The 11,666-nt window shown below is 38.9% G+C and overlaps 1 protein-coding gene across 1 annotated transcript in view; it reads left to right on the top strand.

The window, feature by feature from the left end:
* The first annotated feature begins 277 nt into the window (after positions 1-277).
* Positions 278-11,666, top strand: part of LOC131144915 (solanesyl diphosphate synthase 1, chloroplastic-like) — a 35,473-nt gene continuing 24,084 nt past the window's right edge. The window contains exons 1-2 of the mRNA XM_058093870.1: positions 278-973; positions 1,090-1,223. Coding sequence (XP_057949853.1) covers positions 730-973; positions 1,090-1,223 — 378 coding nt within the window. The 5' untranslated portion in view covers positions 278-729. The remainder of the gene's footprint in view (positions 974-1,089; positions 1,224-11,666) is intronic.

Below are 11,666 nucleotides of genomic sequence, written 5' to 3'. Positions count from 1 at the left end.
ATTGAGTTTTAGAAACTAGATTTTACTTTAATTAAATGGGTTTCTAAAATTCAATTTTCTAAGTATCCCAATTAAACAAAAATATGACTGCATAAAATAGGAATACCTAAAATATAGAAATAGCTTTTCTTTGTTTATTCTAAATTTTATTTTTTTTCTCTTTTATACTGTAATTTGTTTATTTATTTATTTATTTATTTCTCTCCTTTGGAAAATGCATCCGTCCGGTCAAGCGTGAACCTACAAGTTAGTCATCATTTGACTAACCGGTGCAGTTGTGACATGGCTGGACCGTGGGCTGAGCATACGGCCTTAACATCTTTATCGTTATTTACCTTATTTTTAGTCTCTTACTGAAAACCGTCGGTCCGAAGCTCTCCTCCCTTCAAAAGCTGAGTTAGAATAAACTGATATCACGAACTGGCAAGCCGCACATGTGGGCATCTCGGATCCACTCAATACTTCTGCTATACGAGACACCCATTCCGTTCCTGGTTGGACTCTATCCGAAGATAGAAACTTCTGATGAGCTGAAAACTGATTTGGAATCTCTTCCCATCATCTTTCAGAGTTGTTCCTGACACCCACTATATGCTTTCAGTCTCCACTACTTGTTTTCAGTAACTTTTTTTTACCCCTAGCCACTGGGTGTTTGGCAAATGAGAAATTGAGCAGATTTTAGAGGTGGGTTTTTGATTTCCGGGGGAAACTTGTGATATTCCTTTCCGGATGTCTCTGAAAATGATGTCAATAACATGCCGGAATATTGATTTTGTTCGGACCGGGCTTGATTCGGTTTCTTGCGGTTGCTCTTCCAGTACTTCATTCGACCGGTTCTTGGTGATAAAACCTGTGAAAAAGGTTCCAAGGACTGCTAATAGAGGCTATGGAGCTCGCAAGTTGGTCTGTTATCGGCGGAATATTTCTCGGTGTGGGGTGTTCTCGACGAAGACCCCGGAGACTCTTCTTAGTGGTATTGTCTTAAGTTGACTCTGCCTATGGTACTTCGATTTAGCTTTTTTTTTTTTTTTTTTCGTTTAAGCTGAAAGAAAATCATTGCTTTGGCATACCTATGGCCCCCCACTACAGGGATTGCTGAAGGTCAGCAGCCGGTGTCACCGGCGCTGGAAGTGAAGTCAGAGAGCTGCAGCCCCATTTCATTAACAAATATGTTTGAAGTAGTTGCTGATGACCTCCAAACTCTGAACGATAACCTGCAGTCAGTGAGTATCCCTCTGATGTTGGGTGGTATTATGAAACTTAAGTGTAGTGGTGCTCTAAATTGATGCCATAAATTAACTATGCCTAGTGTAACAGTCTTGGCTCAACTCTAGTGAGATATTTGTCCATTTTGATCCGTTGGTCTCAAGATTTAATCCCTTAAATGATGCCTTAGATGGAGTCTGAACCAACCTTTTAACTCCAAGTTCTTCCTAATAATCATTCAATGTGAATTTGTGACATTTACCATGTTATCATGATGAGATGGTATGTTTTTGTGATTATGAATCATGCCTACTGCTTGATATTCATCATTGGTCTCACAATCTAACAAGTGAAGCTTTTAGCTAAAATGGTAATCTAACACACAACAAATAATTTCTTACTCAACAAAGGCAGCTAAGCTTATTGCTTTAGCTTGAGCTAGAGGAAGAAGGATGACTACGGGATTTATTGTTCGAAATACTCATCTGGAACCAACAATTGCCTCATCTTAGTACATTATGATAGCATAGTATCAATTGGTAGAGTGAATAATATGTTTTATAATGAAATACCTAGATAGATGAAATGATAGCACATTACGATATGTAAGTGTTGGGTATACAATTCTAAGAATTGCTGGTAATATTGTAGATTCTCTAGCTATGGATTAGGCTAAACCAAAATCCTATATGTGATCAATAGTAATAGGTCTAAAACCTAAATATGAGTAAACCACATGTGAGGATACCCTAACTATGTTAAATTGAATTTTTCTTGATTACAGGGCTGTAAGTGACAATAGATCACAAGTTGGTATATTATAGAAAAGTGTGGGAGTGACCCTATTCCTTGAGAATTAAAAATTATTTTTACTCATTTTAACCGAAATGAGCATTGGATCTTAATGTGCTAGCTTAATAACTTGTAGAACTCTAGAGTACTATGTGTGTGTTTCCAAAATGTTAGAAAATAATATATGTTGTTGGGTCTACACCATCAAATATCTTCTTGATGGACATATGGAACGACTCAAGGCTCGGTTGGTTGTCAATGGTACCCCCAAACATATGGTATTGAATGTTTTGGAACCTTCTCTCCTGTTCCTTGACTAAATTTAATTTGTGTATTGATCTCATTGGCAGTTAATTTTGATTATCCATTATACCCACTAGATGTAAGGAATGTCTTCTTGTATGGAGATTTGCAAGAAGAGGTATACATGGAGCACCCTCCTCAGTATGTTGCTTATGGGAGGATGGTAAAGTATGTAGGTTGTGTAAGGCCATTTATGGTCTTAAGTAGTCTCCTCGAGCCTAGTTTGACAAATTTAGTGTGGTGGTCCTTGCATTTGGTTTTATTTGGTGCTACTTTGATCATTTGATATTTGTCTGCAAAAAGGAGAGATGTAGTACTTCTAGTAGTTTATGTTGTCATCATCTTGCAGATGTTAAGCAATGACTTCAAGGAACACTTTAAATCAATGGCTTGGGTGCTTTGCATTACTTTCTTGGTATTGAGATTGTATAGTGTGGGAAAGGGAATCTATCTCGGAAAAAATACATATTGGACTTGCTAAGTGAGATTGGTTTGTTGGTGTTGTGTTGGAGCTGGAGACGCGTGAGATGCAAGTTGGAAATGTTATCCGGGCCATTTAATTTTGATGAATGAAATTTCTCAAATTTAATTCATTGTAATTTATTGTAATTGATTCCAAGCTACCTATACATGGAGGAGTTGTGGAGAGATGAAAACACAGAGAAGAAAAGAGAGGAAGAAGAGAGTGTGAGGAAGAGAGAAGCTGAGAGAATTGTATTTCTTTTTGGCGATTTTAAGTGAATTGTGGTGTGCTCCGTGGACGTAAGTCGATCTTGACCGAACCATGTAAATTTCTGGTGTCCCAATTTTTTTGGTTGCTCATAGGGTCCTAACAAGTGGTATTAGAGTCCGGTTGGAGCTGAAAGACTAGATTGGAGTTTTTCACCGAAATCAAAGCTCTGTCTTGTGGCTCGAAATTGAATTTTGAGGCCACCATCACGCCGAGACGAAGCCAACAGTGCAAGCCAGAGCTCGAAAGGAGTTTAGACGGAGGCACAAGTGCCAACACGCACTTTGCCGGAGTAGTACACCTCGTCACGCGCCGGTGAGCTGCTGGTCACGCGCCTTGCACACGCGCCACGCGTCTTCCTCGCGCGGACCGCCTCGACCCGACCTGGCAACCCACGATCCGACCCGGAGGCCCACTCTAGACTTGGTCCGTACTCGACCTGGATCTGTATGCCCAAACAAACCTGACGCCCGCTCCAGAACCGACCACGTTAGCGGTGTCCTGTCAGCGCTATGCCAGCGCTGAGTCAGCCGCCACGTCATCTGCCACACTAGGGCCATGGCAGCATGTGGGCCCCATCGCCACATAAGCACTACCACGTCAGCGGGTGGGCCCACAGTGACACGTCAACATTGCCACGTAAGCAAGTGGGCTTACAGTGCCACGTCAGCACTGTTGACCAGGTATGACCTGATCTTTGACTGGGCTTTTCGGAGTCATTTTGGATCTGTTTTTTGAATGACTTGAACCATTTCTAAGGTTTTCGACCGTTCTGGATCCAACCGTGCTATCCATTTGAGTTAATTCCATCTCTAGATTAGCAAATCGAGATATCGAACGAAAAGAGCTCAAAGATCGAAATGTTCAACGACAACAATTTCGGTTTCTGAAAGATGCAAATTGAAGATCATTTGTTTGAAAAAGAGTTGCACTTACCACTGAAGGGTAAGCCAACATCAATGACGAGGACGAGTGGGAGTTGCTTGATCGTAAAGCTCTCGGAGCCATCATAATGACATTGTCAAAATCTGTGGCATTCAATATCAAGCATATATCGTCCACCAAGTCTCTGATGGATGCGCTTTCTAATATGTACGAGCAGTCGTTAGCCGCTAATAAGGTACATCTTATGAAAAGATCATTTACTATGACCATCTCTACAGGTGAAAGTTTTAGCAGACATTTGAATAATTTCAACGAGTTGTCGGATCAACTCACCTCAATCGAGATAACATTTGATAGTGAGATTCGTGTTCTACTGATTCTCAATCAGTTGCCCAAAAGTTGGAATGGTGTTGTTACTGCAATCAGTAGCTCCACAGGGAAATCAAAGCTTGTGTACGATAAGGTCGTCAGCATGATTTTAACGGAAGAAATCAGAATGCAGTCAAACCATGGTTCCACTTCGAGTTCAGTCTCGAACATGGAAAGTCGAGGCAGAGAAAACAGACATGGACGATCAAACAACCGCGGCGGATCTAGGCCTAGGCGGTCTAAATTCAGAAATTCCAGAGGTTCTCAGGACATAGGTTCCCAGGGCACAAAAATTATTGAGTGCTGGAACTGTGGAAAAACTGGTCATTACAAGAACCAGTGCAAAAGTCTGAAGAAAGAATATGAAACGAGGGCGAAGACAGAAGTAAATGTTGCTTCAGAAAATGATGATATGTTGATCTGCTCTTTGGAGACCAAAAAGGAGTCTTGGGTATTAGACTCTGGAGCTTCATTTCATGCCACTTGCAGCAGAGATTGCCTAGAGGAGTATACATCAAGTAATTTCGGTAAAGTATATCTTGGCAATGATCAACCTTACGACATTGTCGGCAAGGGAATAGTGAAGATCAAAATGAATGGGTCAGTATGGAAACTAGGAGATGTCAGATATATTCCAGACCTGAGGAAGAATTTGATCTTAGTCGGTCAACTGGCAGATGAAGGATATAACACAACTTTCATTGGCGATGAATGGAAGATTTCGAAGGGTGCATTGACAATTGCACGAGGTAAGAAAAGTGATACTCTTTATGTAACTCCTAATGCATGCATGTCTATTACAGTTGCTATAGGAAATGATGATAGCAACATATGGCATCAACAACTCAGACACCTGAGTGAGAAGGGACTCAGGGTGATGCACTCAGAGGGTTAGTTGAGTGATTTACAGTCGGTAAAGATTGACACATGTGGGGATTGCATATTTGGGAAACAGAAGAGAGTCAGTTTCCAGACAAACATCAGTACTCCATAGAAGGAGAGACTTGAACTAGTCCATTCAGTTGTCTGGGGACCAATAACCATTTCGTCCACAGGTGGGAAGCATTACTTCGTAACATTTATCGATGATCATTCATGGAAGGTATGAGTTTACTTCTTGAAATATAAATCTAATGTTTTTTGTGCTTTTAAAATTTGGAGAGCAATGGTAGAAAATGAAACTGGTTTGAAAATCAAGACACTGAGAACAAATAACGGTGGTGAGTATGTTGACACCGAGTTCAAGAAATTCTGCTATAAGCATGGTATCAGAATGGAAAGAACTGTGCTAGGTACGACTCAACAGAACTGCATAGCCGAGCGGAAGAACAGAACGTTGACAGAAAAAATCAGAAGCATGTGTATGCAATCAGGCTTGCCAAAGATGTTTGGGTAGAAGCAGTCAACACAGCAGCTTATTTGATTAATAGGAGTCCATCAGTACCATTGGACTAAAATCTACTAGAAGAAGTATGAAGCAATAAAGAGGTAAGACTTTCACATTTGAAAGTTTTTGGTTGTATTGCATATGTACATATCAATGATCATGTCAGGAATAAGTTGGATCCGAAATCCCGGAAATGCACTTTCATCGGTTATGGTGGAGATGAATATGGGTATCGCATTTGGAATGATGAAAATAAAAAGGTGATCAGAAGTAAAGATGTGATTTTTGATGAAAAGGTGATGTACAAAGATTGACACAACAGAGTTTGAAATAACCTTTGTAGATGTGGATGATGTTTTAGAAGGTGTAAGGGCACGTCATTGGAACACCGAGAATCCTCAGCAAAATACTGAGAATCCTTAGGCAGAGGAACATGTGGAGCATATTGTTGCATCAACACCTCCTACTCCAGCACCAGAGCTTAGGAGATCTTCTCGGCAACATGTACTAAACAGGAGGTATGTGAATCATTTACTTCTTACAGATGGAGGAGAACCTGAATGTTATGTTGAAGCATGTCAGGCAGGAGATTCAAGCAAGTGAGAGCTTGCAATAAAAGACGAGATGAAGTCTCTTAACTCCAACAAAACATGGGAACTAGTTAAGTTGTCCAATGGTAAGAAGGCTCTTCATAACAAATGGGTGTACAGGATAAAAAAAAAGCATGATGGATCCAAGAGGTATAAAGCTTAGTTAGTAGTCAAAGGTTTCGAACAAAAGGAAGGAATTGACTACACTAATATTTTTGCACCAGTTGTCAAGCTGACAACCATTAGATCTGTCTTGAGTATTGTTGCCTCAGAGGATTTACAACTTGAGCAGTTGGACGTGAAGACGACATTTCTTCACGATGATCTTGATGAGGAAATTTATATGCAACAGCCAGAAAGTTTCTTAGTAAAAGGTAAAGAGAATCTTGTATGCAAATTGAAGAAGAGTTTGTATGTACTCAAACAAGCTCCTAGATAGTGGTATAAGAAATTTGACAGTTGTATGCAGAGGAACAATTTTCAAAAGTGCAATGCCGACCACTGTTGCTACTTCAAAAGGAATCATACTAGCTATATTATCCTACTGTTATATGTTGATGATATGCTAGTTGCAGGATCAGATATAGAAGAAATCAGAAAATTGAAGCAGTAATTGCCAGAGGAATTTGATATGAAAGACTTGGGTCCTGCAAAGCAGATTCTTGGGATGCGGATCTCTAGAGATAAGCAACAAGGAACGTTGCGGTTATCTCAATCAGAGTATATCAGTCGTGTTTTACAGAGGTTTAACATGAGCAGCGCCAAATCTGTAAATACACCATTGGCAAGTCACTTTCGTTTCTCTAAGGATCAGTCTTCCAAGATAGATGAAGAAAAAGACTTCATGGCTAAGGTACCATATGCCTTTGCTGTTGGAAGTCTAATGTATGCTATGGTTGGTACTAGACCAGATATTGGCCAAGCAGTGGGAGCTGTCAGCAGATATATGTCAAATCCAGGGAAGACACATTGGGAAGCAGTGAAGTGGATTTTGAGATATCTACGCGGTACTATTGATAAGTGCTTATGTTTCAGTAAAAGTAATTTGAAAATTCAAGGGTTTGTAGATGCTGAATTTGCTGATGAAATTGATCATCGTAGAAGCACCACCGGGTATATATTCATTGTTGGCACAACAGCTGTTAGTTGGATGTCACAGATACAGAAGATTGTTGTTTTATCCACTACAGAAGCTGAGTATGTAGCAGTGACAGAAGCCAGTAAAGAGATGATTTGACTTCAGGGTTTGTTAACGGAGCTAGGATTAAAATAGGAGAGAAATGTTTTGTACAGTGATAGTCAGAGTGCGATACATCTGGCAAAGAACTCCGCATTTCATTCCAAAACTAAACATATTGGATTGCGTTATCACTTCGTCAGATCTCTGATAGAGGATGGCGTGTTGACACGTGAAAAAATCCAAGGTAGCTGAAATCCGGCAGATATGTTAACTAAGGTGGTAACTACAGAGAAGCTGAAGTTGTGTTCAACTTAAGTTGGTCTTCATGCCTGAAGACATATTTTGAGCACATCATTTATTCATATACTGATACTGGTTGAGGAGGCGTCTTCGTCTCCAAGTGGGAGATTGTTGTGCTGGAGCTGGAGACGAGTGAGATGCAAGCTGGAAATGTTATCCGAGCCATTTAATTTTGATGAATGAAATTTCTCAAATCTAATTCATTGTAATTTATTGTAATTGATTCCAAGCTACCTATAAATAGAGGAGCTGTGGAGAGATGAAAACACAGAGAAGAAAAAAGAGGAAGAAGAGAGTGTGAGGAAGAGAGAAGTTGACAGAATTGTATTTCTTTCCGGCGGTTTTAAGTGAATTGTGGTGTGCTTCGTGGACGTAGGTCGATCTTGACCGAATCACGTAAATTTCTAGTGTCTCAATTTTTCTGGTTGCTCACAGGGTCGTAACAATTGGAAGCTAAATGACATACTCTTATGGATCCTAACATGATGTTGTCTAAGGACATTGGACTGGATTTTGAAGACAAACATCAAATGTAGGCACTTGTTTGGCAAGTTGATTTACTTGATTGGTACTAGACATATCTTTTGTAGTGGGGTGGTTAGTCATTTTGTGGAAAATCCTAGAATGTTTGCAGCATTTTGTGGTATCTCAAATGCTCTCTCGGTAGAGGTTTGATATATAAATGTAATAGAAATTGTTAGATCGTGGGCTACTCTCATATTGGGATGGCTTTGTTGATGATTGAAGGTCTACTATTGGATATTGGACATTTGTGGGAGGTAATATTGTTACGTAGCGTGGCAAGAAACAAACTACTAAAGAAAGATCTAATGCTAAAGTAGACTATCAAGGAATGTCTCGTACTATGGGTGAGCTTATTCAGATTGAAGTCTTTTATATTAGAGGTGGGATTTTTGGTAACGAAGCCAATAGTTATGTTTTGTCATAATCAAGCTTCCATTTATATTGTGCTAGTAATCCAGTGTTTAATGTGAGGATGAAGCGCATTGAAGTTTATTTTTATTTTGTGAGCAATGTGTATTGAGAAGGTCAGGAGGAATTCATTTGTCAAATATATTGATAAGTTAAAGGATGTTTTTAGGAAGCCTTTATTTATGCATTGTCCAATAATTGTAACAAGCTGGGGTTTGGTGATATATATACACCTCTAGCTTGAGGGGATGTGTTAAAAGAGAATATTTTATTTTATTTTTTGTAATTAGGTTCTGTTAGTGTGGGTATTTTTGCCTCAAGTCTTTATTATAGGTTCCAGGAAATTGCTCCCAGCTTTTTCTCTCTCTTTTTTTCTTCTCTTCTCTTTTGTACTTCTCTCCTCCTCTAACTTTTACAACATAATAAATATTTCCAAAAGTGGGAACTTGGTATTTTGTGTGAAAATGAGATTCAGGGACTAAGATTAGGTTGTACCCTGGGTAAACGGGACAATAATCTCTATATTATAGAAGTGTGGAGGATGAGATGAAAAGTGAATTGGTTTCCACGTGCTACCAATTTTGCCCTCATTTTATCATTATTAGCATGTGCTTTTCTGGGTACTTTTGTAAAATTGTGTGAGGAAGCAGAGAGGGGTTCTGCTTATCATTATATGTCCCGTCTCTCTTACTCTCTGGTTTACAGTAAATATATTTCTGTGTGTGTGTGTGTGTGTGTGTATAAAGCTGAAGGGGAAATGTTCTGTGCTGCCCATTTTATCCCCATTTGGGATTTTCCATTTTTGCAGATCGTTAAATGATAGGGAGATGGTAGAGCTATCCTCTTTGCTAGTCTTGTTGAATAACTGTCATTTTTCTTTAGAGGAGGATAGTTGGTTTTGGTCTTTGGATCCTTCGGGGTTTACTCTTGCAAATCTTTTTGCGATTTTCTTAATAAATCTAATTTACTTTTACTTCTTTATTGATCCATTTGGAAAGCCAAAGTCCCGTTTAAAATCAAGGCTTTTATCTGGTTAGTCGTGCTTGATAGAATTAATACCAATAACTTCTTGTAGATTAGGAGACCTTTGAAGGCTCTATCTCCAGACATCTGTGTGCTTTGTTTTTAATTGTTTAGAATCTGCACTGCATTTGTTCATTCATTGTGGATTTGTGATTATTCTTGGAGGGTATGGAATAAGCTATTTGGTATTTTAGGCGAATGCTGGGTGGGTTCTGGGGTAGTGGAGGACCTTCTAGCTGTTTCTTTTGCTGGTTTTGGCAGGAAAAAAAGAAAGGGCAGTGCTCTGGAAATGTGTTTTTTTTTTTTTGGGCAGTCTTTTTGGGGGCCGTGGATGGAGCATATTGTGCGTATTTTTCTAGGGAAGAAATCATCTCATTTGCTGGTTTGGGAAAAGATGGAAATTTTTTAAGGGGGTGAGCTTTTCTGATATTCAGCGCGATTGGTGTTTTGAGTTGGAGTTGTGTTTTTTTCCCTCTTGTTTTTTTAGTTTTCAGGTTGTTTCTTTGTGTTTTTTATCTGGATTTTCCAGACCATGTTAAGGAGATGTATTATTCTCTGGACTGTATATTCTTATTCTATTAATGAAATTCTTCTTTTACTATCCAAAAAAAAAGGGGAAAGGAGAAGGAAAGATGCTGCAGGCAGAAGAGACAATGGGACAGAAATCAGGAACAGAACAAAGAATTGAAAAAGTGCAGAAAGAGAGAGAAAATGGACAGAACAGATAAAAACAAAAATAATAATAAAAAATTTTCTTTAGAAGATTTCTCTTTTGATGAGTCTGAAGAGTAGAAGATTTTCATGTAGGAACCAATTGTGGAAGACCCAGTGGAAAAGTCTATGACGTCCTTTCAGCATTTTCATAATGAAATAGCTACCAAACAAAGCTTCACTCTTAAAGATATTCAACCTTATCAATGTGATAACAAAATGTACGGAATGTTCTCGTGGTGTATGATAGAGTTGCAATGCTATAGGGCAGTGTGGAAAATGGTGGATAGATGTTGGAGAATACTAAACTCCAAGTCAGACAAGTCTAGAACCTTGAGGGACTTATGTCCTGGGGTGGACATGTTAATCAGCACAGTGACGAAGACCGAGAAGAATAGTTGAAGATTATATGTTCCTTTTAAAGGAAAGACTTGGAAAAGCATTACAACCAATGTCCAGAAGATTCTATGCCATTAATGGTATGGATGACATAAACCTAAAATAGGCATTTCTCAGCTCTTTATTGGATTCATTTGGAGATAAAACGTGAAAGCTCTTAAACAATGAAGGAGTATTGTAAAAATTATGCTATGAAAGAAATTTATTGACTACACCATCTCGACAGGAAAGATGATAGGTGCATGTAATTGAACTGATCTTCTCACAAAATACCATCGTGGCAAGGATTGCTCATCTGAATAAGAAAAAGCACCACTTCAAAAAATGTAAGTTTGAGAAGAAAATGGAGTGGAAGTTGAGAAAATCTCTCAAGGAGAAGAAGAAGAAGTTAAGATATAAGATTGTAGATGGATGTTTTTAGAAAGAAAGGGGGCACTTTGCTAAGGATTTTCAAGAGCGACAAGGTTTTTAACCAAGTCTCTTTAATTATTGGAGAGGAAGCCTTAAATCTTGAATTAGTGTGTTCTATTGATGACTACCAGTAACCCAAATAATTCATTGCTATTAACTACTCATACTCTGAAGAGACTGAAATAGATGATAAATTCCAATCCTAATCCTCCCTTGAGTCAAAAACAAAGCTATTGCAGATGACTTCAAACAGTCACCTTTTATTCCCACAGCATGTTCCAAGAGTTCAGATCAACCTCCTCACCAAAACTTATGAAAAACCCCTGCCTTTTGTTATTGCACAGATCTAAATCCTTCACTATTTCCCATATCATTTGGCTCCCACACTCCTATATTATCAGGGCTGCCAATGTTGTAAATCTCATCATCGACAAGATTAACTAACCA

Source organism: Malania oleifera, chromosome 12, assembly GCF_029873635.1.
Source record: "Malania oleifera isolate guangnan ecotype guangnan chromosome 12, ASM2987363v1, whole genome shotgun sequence".
Classification (NCBI taxonomy): domain Eukaryota; kingdom Viridiplantae; phylum Streptophyta; class Magnoliopsida; order Santalales; family Ximeniaceae; genus Malania; species Malania oleifera.
This window is presented reverse-complemented; position numbering and strand designations above follow the sequence as displayed.